This window comes from Rhinatrema bivittatum, chromosome 4 (assembly GCF_901001135.1).
Source record: "Rhinatrema bivittatum chromosome 4, aRhiBiv1.1, whole genome shotgun sequence".
Classification (NCBI taxonomy): Eukaryota; Metazoa; Chordata; class Amphibia; order Gymnophiona; family Rhinatrematidae; genus Rhinatrema; species Rhinatrema bivittatum.
The window spans coordinates 37370575-37391435 of NC_042618.1; the positions used below are offsets into that span (position 1 = coordinate 37370575).

Here is a 20861-nt window from a genome sequence, read left to right on the forward strand (position 1 = left end):
GAGAGATGACATGAGATGTTTATAAAATCATGAGTAGGGTGGACCAAGAAAAATAAAGGACAGTTATTTACCCTTTCAAATAATAACAAAACATGGGACACTCTATGAAACTAAGCAGATTGTAGACGGTGCTTTTTCACTCACGCATTATCAAGCTGTGGAATCTGTTGCCAGACAATGTGATCAAGACAGTTCGCATAGTGGAGTTTAAAAGAGGTTTGGACAAGTTGCTGGAGGAAAAGTCCATAACACGTTATTAGCTAGGTAGACTAAAGAAAGCTGTTGCTATCCCTGGGAGTGACAGAAATTAGATCTACTTTATGGGATCTGCCAGATGCTTGCGACTTGAATTGGCCACTGTCTGAGACAAGATGCTAGGCTTGATGGACTTTGGTCTGACCCAGCCTGACAATTCTTAGGGTCTTATGAGTTTTACAATAGTGAAATGTTTCTGGCACAGTTTTACTTGGGTAAAAACAAAAGCTTTAAACCAAACTGAAATGCTACATGAAATCTATACAGTTTATAGTCTCATCTTTAAATTGTGCTACACATTTATTTTTGCAGGTGGTTATGGCACTGCTCAAATACTGGCCAAAAACACACAGTCCAAAAGAAGTCATGTTTTTAAATGAACTAGAAGAGATTTTAGATGTTATTGAGCCATCTGAATTTGTAAAAGTTATGGAACCCCTTTTTAGGCAGCTAGCCAAATGTGTTTCCAGCCCACATTTCCAGGTAAGTGCTTATGAGAAACAATATTCAAATGGAATATTTCAGTAGATTTTCTTTAATTAACCTTGTTACTTAGTAATAAACCAAGAATGAATAATGCAAATAATGGAAAGCTAAGTATTTAGTATAAAATAACATGCATTTAATACACAGTAACAAGAAGTTGCCATATTTAAGCTAGTCGCTCACATATAACTTTATAGTAACATAGTAGAAGATAACAGAAAGACTAACCAGCCCATCTAGTTTGCACAGTTAATTGTGGTCTGCACTAATAAGGATATATCCCAGCTGCCAACCATAAGGCATGACTACTTATCCAGGATAGTTTGTCATTTTCATTTGTACGTTACCATCTTAGGCAGATGATCATACAAAATCCCCCATTTAGTTAGTACTCAGCTCATCTCCCCATGTCTAACCAAAGGTTTGTCACTATCTATACAGTAACCAATGCTAGTGTGGTTGCTTCCAAAATATCTGGCCTTCTAGGTTCCCTACATAGTCTGCCAGACAGACCCAGCTATGTGAGCACCTGTGTTTCCAGTAAGACATCTAGGGGTAGATATTCAAAACATAGTTGAGTATCTAAGTTAGCCGGATAGACTTATCCGGCTAACTTAGATGGGATATTCAGCTGCACATGTAGCTGAATATCCCTGGATAAATCACTGCTTAGCCAGATAAGTCTTATCTGTCTGAGTTTAGACCTGCTATTGAGCAGGTCTAACTTAGACAAATAACTTATCCTGCTAAGACTGAATATCGCTCCTCAAAAAACAGGAACACAGGGTAGAATGTCTGGTGAAAATGAAAGAGACAAAGAAAGAAATCAAGATGGCGAAAGCTCAAGTGGAAGAAAGTATTGCCGAAGAGGTAAAGAGAGAAGACAAAACATTTTTCAGATGTATCAGAGAAATGAGGAAGGCCAGTGGTGGTATTGTAAGATTGAAAGGAGACTAGGCCCATTATATGGAGAAAGATGAAGAAAAAGCTGAAATATTAAACAAATACTTCAGTTTGGTGATCACTAAAGAATACCTTAAAGGATTTGGTGGTGGACAAGAGTTCAGATGGGATTAGAGTAGATATAACCCTGTTCACAGAAGTGTGTGTGGGTGGAACTAGCAAAACTGAAAATGGACAAGGCCATAGGGCCCAGGATACTAAACAAGCTCAGAGGTTTTGGCAGGTCCTCTGAAAGACATGTTGGCAGCAACAGTCCATATTACTCCCTTGGCATGTCTTCAAATTAGAAGAGCCCAGTGGACCCAGATCACTGGAATCAGGCCATGCAAGATCTTCAGGACAGCATTCTTATCACCTATCACCTGAAGAACTCCCTGACCCAATGGCTGATTCATTGCTTTCTCATATATAACCTTGTTGGAGCAGTTGTCAAAATTTATTTTAGATAAAGATGTAAAATGTCTTCTCTCCCAAAAACAGTGGCACACTCTATGAGAAATAACGTGTATTACCCCATGATTAAGTATATTGAGCAAGCACAACTGTGACAAGTAAAAATGTTAAAAGGCTTTGCAGCGTAAGTGTGCAACTGCTCGCATATGAGGGTTACCATGTTGACTAACGAACACTATATATGTGATTTTTTTTTCATATTTTTCACACAATTTCTATCACATATAGCACCAGTTCCTTCACCTTTGAGTGTCCTACATCAACAAGCAGGAAGGTTCCACAGGGAAGTCCTATGGGTTAAAGTGGAGGAGGTTTGCCTATTGGTGTGATGGAACTGCCCTAGATCCCTTTTCCTCCTCCACACAAAAACTGCTTGCATACTTGTACATCTTCAGTCAAGTCTTGAAACCAACTTGTGGTTCACTTTAGTACAATTGGTGCTTATCACTACCATGTCAAAAGTAAACCCATCTCTATACAGGTTTTAGTTCATTTTGTGCAGGACTTTCTTCACTTAAAGCCTCCCACTGTGCCATGGGACCTCAACATGGTTGATGAAAGCTCCTTTAAGCCTATTGATTAATCTTAGCTGAAGCATTTGACCTGGAAGGTCATATTTTTGGTGGCTGTCACTTCGGTCCACAGAGTTAGTATGCTCCAGCTGCAAGTGACTTATCCACCTTATACCAAGTTTTTCACAGTAGGATGGTGTTGCACACACACTGCAAGTTCTTGCCTGTTGTCATATGGAACTTAATCCTTAACCACTCTATCATCTTTCCAAACTTCCATCCCAGGCCACAGGTGAACAAGCACCACACAGTTTGGACTATAAGAGAGCCTTGGCCTTCTGTCTGGAATGGACTGAAGCCTAAAAAATCAACCCAACTTTGTTTTTTGACACCAGCAAACTTGTAATTGCTGTTACGTGCATGCTTTCTAATTGACTAGCAGATTGCATCTCCTTCTGTTATGCCCAGGTAGACTTGAATCTGGTGAGTCACATCAAGGCTCATAGAAACATAGAAATGATGGCAGAAGAAGACCGAATGGCCCATCCAGTCTGCCCAGCAAGCTTCACACATTTTTTCTCTCATACTTATCTGTTTCTCTTAGCTCTTTGTTCTATTCCCCTTCCACCCTCACCATTAATGTAGAGAGCAGTGATGGAGCTGCATCCAAGTGAAATATCTAGCTTGATTAGTTAGGGGTAGTAACCGCCGCGATAAGCAAGCTACACCCATGCTTATTTGTTTTACCTAGACTATGTTGTACAGCCCTTGTTGGTTGTTTTTTCTTCTCCCCTGCCGTTGAAGCAGGGAGCTATGCTGGATGTGCGTGAAGTATCAGTTTTTTTCTCCCCTGTCGTTGAAGCAGAGAGCCATGCTGGATGTGCATTGAAAGTGAAGTGAAGTATCAGGCACATTTGGTTTGGGGTAGTAACCGCCGTAACAAGCCAGCTACTCCTCGCTTTGTGATTGCGAATCCTTTTTTTCTTCACCCCTGTCGTTGAAGCTATGCAGGATATGCGTGAAGCATCAGTTTTGGTTTTTTTTTGTTTTTTCCCCTGCTGTTGAAGCAGAGAGCTATGCTGGAAATGCGTGATGTATCAGTCATTCTCCCATGCCGTTGAAGCAGAGAGCCATGCTGGATATGCATGGAAAGTGAAGTATCAGGCACATTTGGTTTGGGGTAGTAACCGCCGTAACAAGCCAGCTACTCCCCGCTTTGTGAGTGCGAACCCTTTTTCTTCTCCCTTGCCGTTGAAGCAGAGAGCTCTGCTGGATGTGTGAAGTATCAGTTATTCTTCTCCCCTGTTGTTGAAGCAGAGAGCTATGCTGTATATGCATTGAAAGTGAAGTATCAGGCATATTTGGTTTGGGGTAGTAACCGCCGTAACAAGCCAGCTACTCCCCTCTTTGTGAGTGCAAATCCTTTTTTCCATTTCCTCTTGCTGTTGAAGCTTAGAGCGATGTTGGAGTCACAGTAAGCATGTGTATGTTTATTGAATAAGGGTATTGTGTCCAGGCAGTAGCCATCATTCTGGCGAGTCACCCACTCTTCATTGGCGGCCTCTTGACTTTATGGATCCACAGTGTTTATCCCACGCCCCTTTGAAGTCTTTCACAGTTCTGGTCTTCACCACTTCCTCCGGAAGGGCATTCCAGGCATCCACCACCCTCTCCGTGAAGAAATACTTCCTGACATTGGTTCTGAATCTTCCTCCCTGGAGCCTCAAATCGTGACCCCTGGTTCTGCTGATTTTTTTCCTACGGAAAAGTTTTGTCGTTGTTTTTGGATCATTAAAACCTTTCAAGTATCTGAAAGTCTGTATCATATCACCTCTGGTCCTCCTTTCCTCCAGGGTGTACATATTTAGATTCTTCAATCTCTCCTCGTACGTCATCCGATGAAGATCCTCCACCTTCCTGGTCGCCCTTCTCTGTACCGCTTCCATCTTGTCTTTGTCTTTTTGTAGATACGGTCTCCAGAACTGAACACAGTACTCCAGGTGAGGCCTCACCAAGGACCTGTACAAGGGAATAATCACTTCCCTTTTCTTACTCGATATTCCTCTCTCTATGCAGCCCAGCATTCTTCTGGTTTTTGCTATCGCCTTGTCGCATTGTTTTGCTGTCTTCACATCATTAGACACTATCACCCCAAGGTCCCTCTCCTGCTCCGTGCACATCAGCCTTTCCCCCCCCCATCGAATACAGTTCATTCGGATTTCCACTCCCCATATGCATGACTTTGCACTTCTTGGCATTGAATCTCAGCTGCCATATCTTCGACCACTCTTCCAGTTTCCTTAGATCCCGTCTCATTCTCTCCACTCCTTCCGGCGTGTCCACTCTGTTGCAGATCTTAGTGTCGTCCGCAAAAAGATAAACCTTACCTTCTATCCCGTCCGCAATGTCGCTCACAAAGATATTGAACAGGACCGGTCCCAACACCGATCCTTGCGGTACACCACTTAAAACCGCTCTCTCTTCAGAGAAGGTTCCATTTACCATCACACATTGTCTTCTGTCCGTCAACCAATTTGCAATCCAGGTCACCACCTCTGCACTCACTCCCAAGTTTCTCGTTTTATTCACCAGTCTCCTGTGCGGAACCGTATCAAAAGCTTTGCTGAAATCCAAGTATATGATATCGAGCGCTCTTCCTCATCCAATTCCTTGGTTACCCAGTCAAAAAAGTAAATCAGATTAGTCTGACAGGATCTTCCCCTGGTGAATCCATGCTGCCTCTGGTCCATCAATTCTCCAGACTGTAGATAGTTCACTATTCTCTCTTTCAGCAGTGACTCCATTACTTTTCCCACCACCGAAGTGAGGCTAACCGGTCTGTAGTTGCCTGCCTCCTCCCTGTTCCCACTCTTGTGAAGTGGGACCACCACCGCTCTTCTCCAATCACTCGGCACCACTCCCGTTTCTAGGGATCTATTGAACAGAGCCAAGGCAGTCACATAAGGTCAGTCTCCATGAAGGAGATATGCAACATGGAATTCTCTCTACACATTCATATTGCATTATTACTTGGACAGGGACTCCGGCAAAACAGAAAGTTTGACCAGTCTGCCTGAGGAGTCTTTATGAAATGTTGAGCCCAACTCATCCCTCCCATAATTTTGACTTCAGGCTGTTCCTATAAAAAAAAAGCAGACAGAAAATACAAAAATGGCTTGTTGCCACCAAAAATTGTTTTGCCCATTGGCACTGTTTTGAACTTTCCCTTCTTTTCGTTAAGGGCAGACTGTAGCTAGGGATTCCCCACATATGAGGACTGCCATCCTGATTGTTGATGAAAGCAGAGTTGCTTACCTGTAATAAATGTTCTCCAAGGACCTCAGGATGTCTGTCCTCACAAAACTCACCCACCTCCCCTTGGAGTTAGTTTCTTCAAATCTGTACTAAATTATGGACTGAAAAGGCTCCCATATGGAGAGTATAGCATGCGGCACATGCTCAGTAAGTCATGCTTAAAGTTTCTAGAAATATTGTAATCAAATTTCTCTGCTGGACTCCATCTGATTTCATCCCGGTGTGAGGACTGACATCCTTCTGTCCTCTAAGGATACCTATTACAGATAAGCAACTCTGCTTTCTCCAAGGACAGCAGGATAATCAGTCACACACATCATTTCTTCTAGGACAAGCAGGATGGTAGTCCTCACTCATGGGTGACATCATCAGATGGAGCCTGGCACAGAAAACTTATGTCAAACTTTGACTGGCACACTGAGCATGCTCAGCATGCCACTGTCCACGCAGAGTCCCTCTTCAGTCTCTTCTTTTCCACGTAGCCGTCGTCTTGTAGTTGTGGAGCTCATGCTCTTTTTTTTTTTTTTTTTACTTTGGAAAGCATCTTTTCCTGCGCTGGGAGCCTCTCCATTCCTCCTGGCCTTAGCCAACGGCGCGGTAAGTTTTTGCCTTCTGTTTGGTCGATTCCCGGTAGCAACGTCCTCTGGTGTCCGCCAGTCATCAAGTGCTCACCAGCCACCTTTTTGACATGGTGTTGTTGGGTTTTCATTGATGCCCCCAGTGCCCTCAGACTATGTCCTTCATGGATCCACATGAGGTATGTAAATTATGCCTGGGGACATCGCACGACATCCGGGGCTGCTGTTTTTATGACCAGATGACCCCCTAAGGGCCGGCACTCCCGCTTGGAGAAGATGGAGAAGTTGTTCGGGTCCAGGAAGTCTGAGCCTCAACACCGGCCTTGAGGGCAGCTCTGTCCACCCCTCCTTCAGGACCTCCAATGGAGAGGGCTACCGGAGATATGCCTTCATTGGCCGCCTCTCGCTCGAGGACTTTCGGGGTCGTCACCTTCATCCTCTGTGCCAGGGAAAGACCGAGCCGAGCATCGTGGGAAGCCCCAAAAATATTGCCACCAGTCTCCATCCTCGCATGGTTCCAGGTTTGGGTCGGCACCGGTGTCTGCTTTGATGCCCTTGAAGGGACCCCATGGCGAGGGAGGTATCGCCCTCCATCGAGGCCGGGGTCTGGTGCTGGGTGCTGATTCCCCTCGGGGTCCTGAGAGGGGATCTGGCTATGCCTCCGCCTCCTCAGGCTGTCCTGTCCTCAGCAGCTTTGAGGAGAAGCTTGAACACAGGGTGCAATTGATAGTTGTTCAAGCCTTGCAGGGCATTGAGCCGCTGGCCCCACCGGTGCCAGAGCCTGCCCCTTCGATGTTAGCACCACTGCTGGAGCACCTCAACGTTCTGCTCTGTGTTCTCCCCACGCAGCCAGTGCCGGTGCCCAGGGTGCCATCAATGCCGCAGCGGCCACCGGTGCCGCCGCCTCTCGATACCATCCCCATTGTGGGGTCCTCTGAGGAGGAGGGGCCTTTGAAGCTGGAGGAGCCGTTGAGGCCCTCTGTTCTGTGGCTAGCATTACCCGGTCCGGTTCCGGGTCCTTCAGGACCGTTGGTGCCCTTGATGCCCTCGGTGCCAAAGCCGTTTTGCCTGGGAAGGGTTCCTTCACGGGTGTCTCCAGGCCATCTTAGCAATGACACCCCTTATGACCCATGAGGGAATAATACCTCCAAGTCGTCTTCCGATGACTCTGGTGACCTTCCCTCGGACCCATCTCCTCCAGGGGACTTAACCTTTGCTGGTTTCGTGCAGGCCATGGCTGAGGCCATTTCGTTCCAACTTCTTATGGAGGAGGATGCCAGACACAAGGTGCTGGAGGTTCTCCAGTTTATGGATGCCCCGAAAGAGGAGGTGGCAGTTCCCGTCCATGAGACTTTCAAGGAACTGCTCCTTAGGATCTGGGAACATCCCATCTCCATGACTCCGGTGAACAGGAAGGCTGTTGCCATGTATTTGGTCCAACAGGCTACTGGGTTTGAGAAGATCCTTCACCAGTCGGTTGTGGTGGAGACCGCTCTTAAGAGGGCCAAGCACTCTCATACCCACTCCTCCGCCTCTCCAGGAAGGGAGCACAGGGTGCTGGATGCATTAGGTAGGAAGGTGTTTCAGGATGCCATGTTGATTGCCCGGATTGCCTGCTACCAGCTTTATATGATGCAGTATTCTCAGAAACTCTGGAAGCAAATCCAGTAGCTGACTAAACACCTGCCTCAGGGTCTGGAATGTGGCAAACATGAGGTGCATTCCACTTATGATGATTTTAAGATGCGGCAAGGGTGGCAGCCGAAGGAATTGGTGCCCGCCAGATAGCGTGGTTTAGGGCCTCAGACCTCTGCCTGGAGGTGCAGAAAAGGCTCACCAACCTGCCCTCTACTAGCAATAACGTTTTTGGTGACAAGGTGAGAGATGCAGTGGCTCACTTGAAGGATCATCATGAGACCCTGCAGCATCTCTCGGCCAGTGCGTCAGACTTTCCCTCAGCCAGGAAGTCCTCTGGCCCAGCGGTTAGGCTCTAGGGGCCTCACTAGATAGCAGTGGACCCCCAGATCTCAGCTGGCACCCCAGCCCAGTTCCTCTAAGAGGCTTTGACTGGCTGCGTAGGAGCGTAAGCCTACCACTCATACCCTCGACGCAGGACCCTCTGGTCAGGAGTTAACTGTGGTTCTTCCTGGACTGTTGGCCCAGTGTTGCATCGGACCATTGGGTTCTGTCCATCATGTATTGAGGGTACCAGCTAAACTTTCTGGGTGTCCCTCTGTACTCTCCCCTGTGCACCTCTTGGGGTCAGTCCCTTGGCGGAGTTTGCCACCCTTGTAAGGGCCAGGGCAGTCAAGCCTGTTCTGCAAAATCGGTGGGGGCAGGGGTTTTACTCCCGATATTTCCTGATTCCGTCCTATTCTAGACTTGAGAGCCTTAAACAAGTTTCTAAAAAAGAGAAATGTTCAAGATGGTTTCTCTGGGCACCCTGATTACCCTCCTACAGAGAGGAGATTGGCTTTGGTCCCTCAATCTAAAAGATGCCTACACCCACATCAAGATCTTCCATACTCACAGGAAGCATGTGCGCTTTGTGATTGGTGAGCAGCATTTTCAATTCAGGGTATTGCCATTCGGCCAGCCTCGGCCCCACATGTCTTCACCAAGTGTCTGACCATGATGGGTGCGTACCTCCGCAGGTTGTGGGGTTCATGTGTTCCCCTACCTAGACAATTGGCTCCTCAAGAGCACCACCCAGGAGGAAGCAGTATGGTCTCTGAGCTTGACGGTTGGGGGTTAGAGTCTCAGGGGTTTATTATCAACTACCCGAAGTCTCATCTCGACCCATTGCTTCTGTTGGACTTCATTGACGCCAGGCTGGACACGGCTCAGGGCCGAGCGTACCTTCCCCGCAATCAGGCACTCACGTTGGTGTCCATTGCAGGAGTGGTCCACCAGAGCTGGCAGGTTTCGGCACACTGCATGTTGCGACCCTTGGGACACATGGCCACGACCGTCCATGTTACTCCCTTAGCTCGCTTGCTTATACGCAGAGCTAGGTGGACCTTGCGGTACTAATGGCGGCAGGCCACACAGGATCTCAACGTCCGCATCCGGGTTACTCCGCCTCTCTGGGACTTTGTCTTGGTGGGAGAGTCTGACCAACTTGGAGCAGGGGGTGCCTTTTCAAAGTCCCCCTGCCCATATTGTGCTCACTATGGATGTGTCCAACCTGGGGTGAGGGTCCCATGTAGAGGAGCTTTGCACCCAGGGCTTGTGGTCCGCCCAGGAAGCACTGTCAGATAAAGTTCTTGCAGTTCCACGTGATCCGCTACACGCTCTGGGGGTTCAGGGATCGTCTGATCAACAGGGTGGTTCTGATCCAGACCGACAACCAGGAGGCAATGTGGTACATTGACAAACAGGGAGGTACAAGGTCATACCTCCTTTGCCAAAAAGCCGTTCAGATCTGGTCTTGGGCTCTGTTGCAGGGTATGGTGCTTCGAGCCATGTACCTGGCCGGGACAGAGAATGTGTTGGCGGACAGGCTGATTCGAGCCTTTCAATCCCATGAGTGGTCCCTGAAACAAGAAGCAGCGGATCAGATATTCAGCCTCTGGGGGACCCCAGATGTGAATCTCTTTAAGAACATTAGATATGCCATACTGAGTCAGAGCAAGGGTCTATCAAGCCCAGTATCCTGTTTCCAACAGTGGCCAATCCAAGTCACAAGTATCTGGCAAGTACCCAAACATTAGATAGATCACAAGCTATTATTGCTTATTAATTACAGTCATAGCAATTTATGGATTTATCCTCTAGGAATTATCCAAGCCTTTTTTAAACCCAGTTACACTAACTGCTGTAACCACATCCTCTGGCAATGAATTCCAGAGCTTAACTATGCGCTGAGTGAATGAATTTTCTTTGATTTGTTTTAAATGATCTACTTGCTAACTGGGCCTTCTATTATCTGAGAAAGTAAGTAAACTATTTACATTAACTTGTTCAAGTCCTTTCATGATTTTGTAGACTTCTATCATATCTCCCCTCAGTCGTCTCTTCTCCAAACTTGAACAGTCCTAACTTCTTTAGCCTTTCCTCATAGGGCAACTGTTCCATGCCCCTTATTTTGGTCACCCTTCTCTGCACTTTCTCCAGTGTAGCTATAATCCTTTTTTAGATGCGGTGACCAGAATTGCACACAGTATTCAAGGTGCTGTCTCACTATGGAGCGATACAGAGGCATTATGACATCCTCCGTTTTATTAGCCATTCCCTTCCTAATATTTCCTAACATTCTGTTTGCTTTTTTGATCGCCATAGCACACTGGGCTGATGATTTTAATGTATTAACCACTGTGATGTCTAGAGCTCTTTCCTGGGTTGTAACTCCTAAGATAGAATCTAACATTATGTAACTACAGCAAGGGTTATTTTTCCCTATTTGCATCACTTTGCACTTGTCCACGTTAAATTTAATCTGCTATTTGGAAACCCAGTCTTCGTCTCACAAGGTCCTCCTGCAATTCATCACAATCCGCTTGAGATTTAATTACTCTGCATAATTTTGTGTTATCCGCAAATTTGATCACCTCACTCGTCGTACCCCTTTCCAGATCAATTCTAAATATACTAAAAAACATCGGTCCAAGTACTGATCCCTGAGGCACTCCACTGTTTACCTTTTTCTAATGTGAAAACTGACCATTTAATCCTACTCTGTTTTCTGTCTTTTAACCAACTTGCAGTCCACAAAAGAACAATGCATCCTATCCTATGACTTTTTAGCTTTGGTGACATATACACTCTACATGAAGTTTTTCCATGATAGGGTGATTCTACGCACACACCCTAAGTTCCTACCTAAGGTGGTGACGGATTTCCATCTTAACCGGTCATCCTGCCCACCTTTTTTCCAGGTCTCATTTGCACCAGGGCGAACAGGCTCTGCACAGTATGGATTGTAAGAGAACCTTAGCATTCTACTTGGAGCAAATGGCAGGCTGTAGACAGTCTACGCAGCTCTTCATCTGTTTTGACAGGAATAGATTAGGAGTTGTGGTTGCTATGCAGATCCTGTTCAACTGGCTGGCAGATTGCATCTCCTGCTTATACTCAAGCGGTACTACAGCTTGGGGCCATTTCAAGGCTCATTCTGTCAGGGCCATGGCAACTTCACTGGTCCACTTGAGAGCAGTCCCTGTGGACAAGATCTGCAAGGCTGCGTTGTGGAGCGTTCTCCATACTTTTGCCTCTCACTACTGTCTGGACAGGGATGGCCATTGTGACAGCAGCATCGACCAGTCTGTCCTCCGGAACCTCTTTCAGTTGTAAAACCCAACTCTTCCTACATATGGCGCTCTTTTCGGGTTCAGGCTGTCTCCATCTGTTACTAATAGCTCCAATGTTGTGCCTGTTGGCACTTGGTTAGGTGTCTATTGGTCATCTTGTCTTCAGGGACAGCCTATAGCTAGGGATTTACCCATGTGTGAGGACTACCATTCTGCTTGTCCTAGGAGAAAACAGAGTTGCTTACCTGTAACAGGTGTTCTCCTAGGACAGCAGGATGTTAGTCCTCATGAAATCTACTTGCCACTGCGCAGAGTTGGGATTCGTTAGGTTTATTTTATTTTATTGTAATTCTATGTTACGAGACTGAAGAGGGACCACACGTGGATAGTGGTATACTGAGAGTACCAGTGCCAGGCTCCATTAAATTGTCACCCATGTGTGAGGACTAACATCCTGCTGTCCTAGGAGAACACCTGTTACAGGTAAGCAACTCTGCTTTCTCCTCCTCTGTTGGAGTTGTTTCTGTGCTTTAACTTGAAATTATGTGCATGCCTTGGAAAGATTTCTCAGAATGCTTAGGGAGAATGTTGCTTTGGCTGTCATCCATGAGTGGCTGATCATCCTGCTGTCCTTGGAGAGCCTTTGTTAGAGATGAGCAACTTTTGCTTTTGTATAATACAAAGAGAAATAACAGAATTTTCAAGTAGTTCTAAATTTAATATTTTAAAGATAAAACAGATTTTCTGAAATCACATCTGTGTGTGAGTATGTTGAGGTGTAAAAAGTAGCCCTTTGGGAGCATTAAAAAAAACCTCAAAAATCAAGCACCTGCTAAATGAAAACTAAGAAAATCACTCTCTGCACATTTTATGTGAAACACTATAAAATGTGCACAAATCTCAATAACATTGTTTTAAGAGTTGCTTCTACTGCTCTGCAGATACTAGATGTGGTATACGTAAATATGGTAATTAATGATTTGTTATGGTATAGTAGAATATATAAATGCATAAAATTTAAAGTTATTGTTATATATAATTACCTTACTGAGACAGTAATGCACTCATCATTCAGAATTCTTTTAAATGCAATGTACATGAACAGGTTTTGTGTCAAAAAACAAAGAATTGTGGTTACTGTGTTGGTCCACTTGAATATATGGATTAAGGATCAACAAAGTAGTTGTATGGGACTAACTTAATACATCTGTGAAAAAATGTGAAGAAGGATGCTACATTGGTTGAAACAAACCAAAATCTAAGGACAACAATCAATCTTCGCAACATAACAAAACATTAAAGAGAAAAATAGAATGACAGTTCAGTAGTTGAAAACTTCTCAAGGGAAGATCAGTCCCTTTACAACCTCACAATCAGGATATTTAAAGGGAAGAAAACATTTGAAATTAGGATGATCAAACATTTGAAGCAAGAACAAAAGGACTTAAGGACATTGGCTTTCTCACCCATTATTAGATCCATCACCTCTGGTATTGCCCCTCTCTTTTACTAAGCTATTATGGTATATGCAGATAGCCTAAGACCTTGATGACTTATTTAAACCCAGTGTAACTGCATTGTTTTTTCCCCATAACTGATCAAGATAGGATAATTCTTGAAAGCTTGTCACAGGTGTATTAAGTTAGTCCAATAAATAGGCATCAGCTAGTACAAGCTGTCTGACCCTTAATACCATGTGTCAAAAAGCAACACATACTTTACATCTCTCTTGGTTTATAATTTTCATAAATTTTTATAAGGTAAGTCATTTAAATAAACCCCATTCTTCTTCCACATTCTTTTGGATATTGTACTCCTGGAGGAGGATAACTCCTTACTTTTGACCTAGCTTTGCCTGTGGGCTTCTTTTGAAGCTAAATATTTGGAGGACATAGTGAGCATACAGATTAGGACCAGCACTACAAGAAATTAAAATGTAAGCTTAAAAAAAGAGCCTAAGCAAAGCAAGATTTTCAAGAAGGTTATACCTAAGACAAGCAGGATTTTCAGTTTAATTGAAACAGCACTTTTATAGAGTCAAAAAGGAAAGGTGCTTATTTCTTATGTGCACCTTTTTAGGGGCACCAGCTGACTTGTACTTTGAAAACTCCAAGCACCTTAACTTGCCAACCCTGCAGAAGTGACAGTCAAATAATGATAGTAACATAGTCACACCAGGATGAGGTGGTAACTTGTCATGTGATATGAAACAATAGTAACCTAAAGAGCTTAAAGCTGGAAAAGAAATAGCAGCATAATGTGTGCTCACTGTAGGGGTTCATGTTCTCATACCTACAATAATACATTGCATCCAACTTTGTTTCCTGTCCAAAAATCCATTAAAAGGCTTGCGTATCCATTGCCATGCACTGAAGCCAAATAATTTTCCCATTTTTTAATGCTGATAGTATGAGATTTGCACCTGACTATGTGATCCACAGAGAAATCATGTGAGTTTGCAAGTTAACTTTCTGATAGCCATAGTTGTATGTGTTACGGAGATATGGTTCACCGAGTCTCATGATTGGCCCTAATGGTGGAGGTAGACTTGGACATTATTGTTGTTATGGAGACATGGTTCACGAAGTCACATGATTAGAATACGGCCATACTGTGCTATAACTTAAGGAAGAACAGAGGACAGAAAAGGGGGAGGAGTAGCTCTTGATGTCAAAACCAATATGAAAGCAACTGAACTACAAGGAATGTGGGGTAGAGAAGAAGCATTATGAGCCGTCCTTAAAAAAAAAAAAAAAAAAAAAAAAAAAAAAAAAAAAAGAGAGAATGGTGCATCCATTTTTACTGGAGTGGTTTACAGGCCTCAGACTCAAACAGAAGAACTAGACAGAGATCTGGTCGAAGACATCCAAAAAGTGGGAAGGAAGGGATACATGCTGATAGTTGGAGATTTTAATCTGCCGGATGTAGACTGGAGAATCCCTTCTGTAGTATCTTCAAGAAGTAGAGCGAGTGGATGCCCTGCAAGGGGTTCTGTTCAAACAAATGGTAATGGAACCCATGAAGGAGAGAGTTATACTCAATCTAGTGCTCACTAACCGGGGATAATGTCTCTAATGTCCAGGTGGGTTCCCACCTCAGCACCATTGATCATCAGAAAGTTTGGATTGACATCGCAAATAGAATACAGAAAAGTCACACAAAGACCCAAGTTTGGAATTTCAAAAATATGGACTTTGTCGAAATGGGGACGTACCTGGAGGTAGAACTAGAAGACTGGGAGAAAATGGGAGAGGTGGAACAACAATGAACAAAACTAAAAGGAGCAATTACAAAGGCAACAAATCTATGTTAGAAAAGTAAACAAAAGTAAGAGAAATAAGAAACCAGTCTGGTTCTCAAAGGAGGTGGCTGAAAAAATAAAAGCAAAAAGAACAGTGTTCAAGAAATATAAAGGATCCCAAAAAGAGGAACACAGGAAAGAATATCTGGTGAAACTAAGGGAGACAATCAAGAAAGCAAAATGTCGGGTGAAAGAAAGGATTGCCAAAGAGGTAAAGTGAGGTGACAAACTGAGTGTTTGTATTGAAAAAAAAAAAAACCCAACCCAAAAAGTAGCCAGAAGCTAGAAATAAGCTAGGAGCAGTGAATACCTAAGTAAAAAAGTTGAATAGTTAAGCTCAGTTACTCACCTTGGAAAGGTGTTGAGGTAGTGTGATTGGGTTTGAATAGGGACCAACATTTGTTAATCAAGAGAGCAGTGAGTCACTCAGGCTGACTAACTGAAGTTAGACTGTTTGTATTTCCCAGCCCACCCACCCACCCCTAGCTCATCCCTTAATTTATAGGCAGGTGCCACTTTCACAAAAAAAAAAAAAAAATCAACAAAAAATTTATTGAGAATTCGATCAGACCCCGGTAGGCCACTATCAGACACATAGTGAATTCACTAATACATTTAAAGGACGCTAGACACATTCCTACTCCCATAGCAACCTAAAACTTAACTAGGAACTGATCAAAATTGAGATGAAGGCAGCAGTCTAGCAGCAAGAGGGGGGCTTCCCAGTCTTTTGCATAGAGTGTCACATGTATGATTTGTTACCCACCGGTGAGAAGTTGTGCATGCGATGCAAAGAGCTCCTGGCTCTCAGAGAACGAGTCCGATCTCTGGAGGCTAGAGTGGCAGACTTGGAGGAGCTGAGGCAGACAGAGAGGTATAAAGATGAGACCTTCAGGGACACAGTAGTCAAGTCCCAACTTCAGACTGGCAGCCCTGGTGCTCCCTTGGAGGAAGAAGGTCTCATGATGGGAGAGCACCAACCAGGTGCAGCAGGAAAGGATCCTGTAGCAAGGACCTGCTCTCCAGGTTGATGCATTGTCCTTTCACACTGAGGATATCTCCCCAAGGCCTACTGCCCGGGAAGGGTTAGGTCGGCCATCATAGTTGGTGATTCAGTTATTAGGAACGTAGATAGCTGGGTGGCTGGTGGGCGTGAGGATTGCCTGGTAACATGCCTACCTAGTGCGAAGGTGGCAGACCTCACGCGTCACCTAGATAGGATTTTAGACAGTGCTGGGGAGGAGCCGGCTGTCGTGGTACATGTGGGCACCAACGACATAGGAAAATGTGGGAGGGAGGGTTCTGGAAGCCAAATTTAGGCTCTTAGGTAGAAAGCTTAAATCCAGAACCTCCGGGTAGCATTCTCTGAAATGCTCCCTGTTCCATGCGCAGGTTACCAGAGGCAGGCAGAGCTCCGGAGTCTCAATGCGTGGATGAGACGATGGTGCAAGGAAGAGGGATTCAGTTTTGTTAGGAACTGGGGAACCTTTTGGGGAAGGGGGAGTCTCTTCCGAAGGGATGGGCTCCACCTTAACCAGGGTGGAACCAGACTGCTGGCGCTAACCTTTACAAGAGCAGCTTTTAAACTAGAACAAAGGGGAAAGCCGACAGTCGCTCAGCAGCGCATGGTTCGGAGGGAGGTATCTTCAAAGGATACTAATGATGCATTAGAATTAGGGCATCCCGACAGTGAAGTTCCAATAATTAGAAAAGTAGTCCAAGTGCCTGTAACTAAAAACTCACCTGAGCTAAAAAAATTCTAACTTATCCCTATCAATTAAAAAGCAGAATGAAAATACAAACAAAAAACAAACTTTGAAATGTTTGTATGCTAATGCCAGAAGTCTAAGAAGTAAGATGGGAGAATTAGAATGTATAGCAGTGAATGATGACATAGACTTAATTGGCATCTCAGCGACATGGTGGAAAGAGGATAACCAATGGGACAGTGCTATACCGGGGTACAAATTATACCGCAATGACAGAGAGGAGCACCCGGGAGGAGGTGTGGCGCTTTATGTCCGGGATGGCATAGAGTCCAACAGGATAAACATCCTGCATGAGACTAAATACAAAATTGAATCTTTATGGGTAGAAATCCCTTGTGTGACGGGGAAGACTATAGTGATAGGGGTATACTACCATCCACCTGGTCAAGATGGTGAGATGGACAGTGAAATGCTAAGAGAAATTAGGGAAGCTAACCAAATTGGTAGTGCGGTAATAATGGGAGACTTCAATTACCCCAAAATTGACTGGGTAAATGTATCATCGGGACACGCTAGAGAGATAACGTTCCTGGATGGAATAAATGATAGCTTTATGGATCAATTGGTTCAGGAAGCGACGAGAGAGGGAGCAATTTTAGATCTAATTCTCAGTGGAGCACAGGACTTGGTGAGAGAGGTAATGGTGGTGGGGCCGCTTGGCAATAGTGATCATAATATGATCAAATTTGATTTAATGACTGGAAGAGGAACAGTGTGCAAATCCAAGTGCAAATCCAAGTGGAGGAGGAATAGCCTAGTGGTTAGAGCAGTGGACTATGAACCAGGAGACCAGGGTTCAAGTCCAGCTGTCGCTCCTTGTGACCTTGGGCAAGTCACTTTACCCTTCATTGCCTCAGGTACAAAAACTTAAGATTGTAAGCCCTCTGGGGATAGAAAAATACCTACAGTACCTGAATGTAAACCGGTGTGATATCTCAATTGAGATCGAATACCGGTATATAAAAATAATAAATAAAAAAAAATAAAAGTCTCTCGTGCTAAACTTTCATAAGGGAAACTTTGATAAAATGAGAAAAATTGTTAGGAAAAAACTGAAAGGAGCAGCTACAAAAGTAAAACAAATGTCCAAGAGGCGTGGTCATTGTTAAAAAAAATACCATTCTAGAAGCACAGTCTAGATGTATTCCACACATTAAGAAAGGTGGAAAGAAGGCAAAACGATTACCGGCATGGTTAAAAGGGGAGGTGAAAGAAGCTGTTTTTGCCAAAAGATCTTTATTCAAAAATTGGAAGAAGGATCCAACAGAAGAAAATAGGATAAAGCATAAACGTTGGCAAGTTAAATGTAAGACATTGATAAGACAGGCTAAGAGAGAATTTGAAAAGAAGTTGGCTGTAGAGGCAAAAACTCACAGTAAAAACGTTTTTAAATATATCCGAAGCAGGAAGCCTGTGAGGGAGTCAGTTGGACCGTTAGATGATCGAGAGGTTAAAGGGGCACTTAGAGAAGATAAGGCCATCGCAGAAAGATTAAATGATTTCTTTGCCTCGGTGTTTACTGAAGAGGATGTTGGGGAGGTACCCGTAATGGAGAAGGTTTTCATGGGTAATGATTCAGATGGACTGAATCAAATCACGGTGAACCTAGAAGATGTGGTAGGCCTGATTGACAAACTGAAGAGTAGTAAATCACCTGGACCGGATGGTATACACCAGAGTTCTGAAGGAACTAAAAAATGAAATTTCAGACCTATTAGTAAAAATTTGTAACCTATCATTAAAATCATCCATTGTACCTGAAGACTGGAGGATAGCAAATGTAACCTCAATATTTAAAAAGGGCTCCAGGGGCAATCCGGGAAACTACAGACCGGTTAGCCTGACTTCAGTGCCAGGAAAAATAGTGGAAAGTGTTCTAAACATCAAGATCACAGAACATATAGAAAGACATGGTTTAATGGAACAAAGTTAGCATGGCTTTACCCAAGGCAAGTCTTGCCTCACAAATCTGCTTCAGTTCTTTGAAGGAGTTAATAAACACGTGGATAAAGGTGAACCGGTAGATGTAGTATACTTGGATTTTCAGAAGGCGTTTGACAAAGTTCCTCATGAGAGGCTTCTAGGAAAAGTAAAAAGTCATGGGATAGGTGGCGATGTCCTTTCGTGGATTGCAAACTGGCTAAAAGACAGGAAACAGAGAGTAGGATTAAATGGACAATTTTCTCAGTGGAAGGGAGTGGACAGTGGAGTGCCTCAGGGATCTGTATTGGGACCCTTACTTTTCAATATATTTATAAATGATCTGGAAAGAAATACGACGAGTGAGATAATCAAATTTGCAGCTGATAAAAAATTGTTCAGAGTAGTTAAATCACAAGCAGATTGTGATAAATTGCAGGAAGACCTTGTGAGACTGGAAAATTGGGCTTCCAAATGGCAGATGAAATTTAATGTGGATAAGTGCAAGGTGATGCATATAGGGAAAAATAACCCATGCTATAATTACACAATGTTGGGTTCCATATTAGGTGCTACAACCCAAGAAAGAGATCTAGGCGTCATAGTGGATAACACATTGAAATCGTCGGTTCAGTGTGCTGCGGCAGTCAAAAAAGCTAACAGAATGTTGGGAATTATTAGAAAGGGAATGGTGAATAAAACGGAAAATGTCATAATGCCTCTGTATCGCTCCATGGTGAGACCGCACCTTGAATACTGTGTACAATTCTGGTCGCCGCATCTCAAAAAAGATATAATTGCGATGGAGAAGGTACAGAGAAGGGCTACCAAAATAAGGGGAATGGAATAGCTCCCCTATGAGGAAAGACTAAAGTGGTTAGGACTTTTCAGCTTGGAGAAGAGACGGCTGAGGGGGGGATATGATAGAGATGTTTAAAATTATGAGAGGTCTAGAACGGGTAGATGTGAATCTGTTATTTACTCTTTCGGATAGTAGAAAGACTAGGGGGCACTCCATGAAGTTAGCATGGGGCACAATTAAAATTAATCGGAGAAAGTTCTTTTTCACTCAACACACAATTAAACTCTGGAATTTGTTGCCAGAGGATGTGGTTAGTGCAGTTAGTATAGCGGTGTTTAAAAAAAGGATTGGATGAGTTCTTGGAGGAGAAGTCCATTACCTGCTGTTAAGTTCACTTAGAGAATAGCCACTGCCATTAGCAATGGTAACATGGAATAGACTTAGTTTTTGGATACTTGCCAGGTTCTTATGGCCTGGATTGGCCACTGTTGGAAACAGGATGCTGGGCTTGATGGACCCATGGTCTGACCCAGTATGGCATTGTCTTATGTTCTTAAAATAATTTTCAGATACATTAGAGAAAGGAGAAAGGTCTGAAGTGGTATAGTAAAATTGAAAGGTGACAAGGATCAATGTGTGGAGAGAAGAAAACATGATGGAAATATTAAACAAATACTTCAGTTCGGTGAACACTAAGAGATCCTGGAGAAGGACTGTTGCTAGTTAACAAAACTGTGGATGGGGGTGGAGTAGACAAAACTCCGTTTACAGAAGAGAATGTATGGGAAGAGCTAGGAAAACTGAAAGTGGACAAAGCCATGGGGCCTGATGAGATTCATCCCAGGATACTGAGGAAGCGCAGAGATGTGCTGACGGGTCTGCTGTATGACCTGTTCAATAGATCAATGGAAACAGGAGTGGTGCCAAGTGGTTGGAGAAGAGTGGTCCCGCTTCATAAAAGTGGGAGCAGAGAGGAGGCTGGAAACTATAGGCCAGTTAGCCTCACCTCAGTGATGGGAAAATTAATGGAGACTCTGCTGAAGGAAAGGATAGTGAACTATCTACAGTCAGGAGGATTGCTGGACTCAAGGCAGCATGGATTCACCAGGGGAAGGTCCTGTTAGACAAATCTGATTGATTTTTTGATTGGGTGACTAAAGAATTAGATCGAGGAAGAATGATCTACTTGGATTTCAGCGAAGCTTTTGATACGGTCCCGCAAAGGAGGCTTGTGAATAAAATGAGAAGCTTGGGAGTG

At 44.0% G+C, this 20861-nt stretch overlaps 1 protein-coding gene across 6 annotated transcripts in view; it reads left to right on the forward strand.

Moving 5' to 3' along the window:
- Positions 1-20861, forward strand: part of PPP2R5C (protein phosphatase 2 regulatory subunit B'gamma) — a 424506-nt gene that overhangs the window by 349235 nt on the left and 54410 nt on the right. For 5 of the 6 annotated variants that reach the window (XM_029597952.1, XM_029597951.1, XM_029597953.1 and 2 more), the window contains one exon: positions 568-738. The exons of the other annotated variant lie outside the window; for it this stretch is intronic. In XM_029597952.1, the coding sequence (XP_029453812.1) occupies positions 568-738 (171 nt within the window). The remainder of the gene's footprint in view (positions 1-567; positions 739-20861) is intronic. 6 annotated transcript variants of the gene reach the window in all.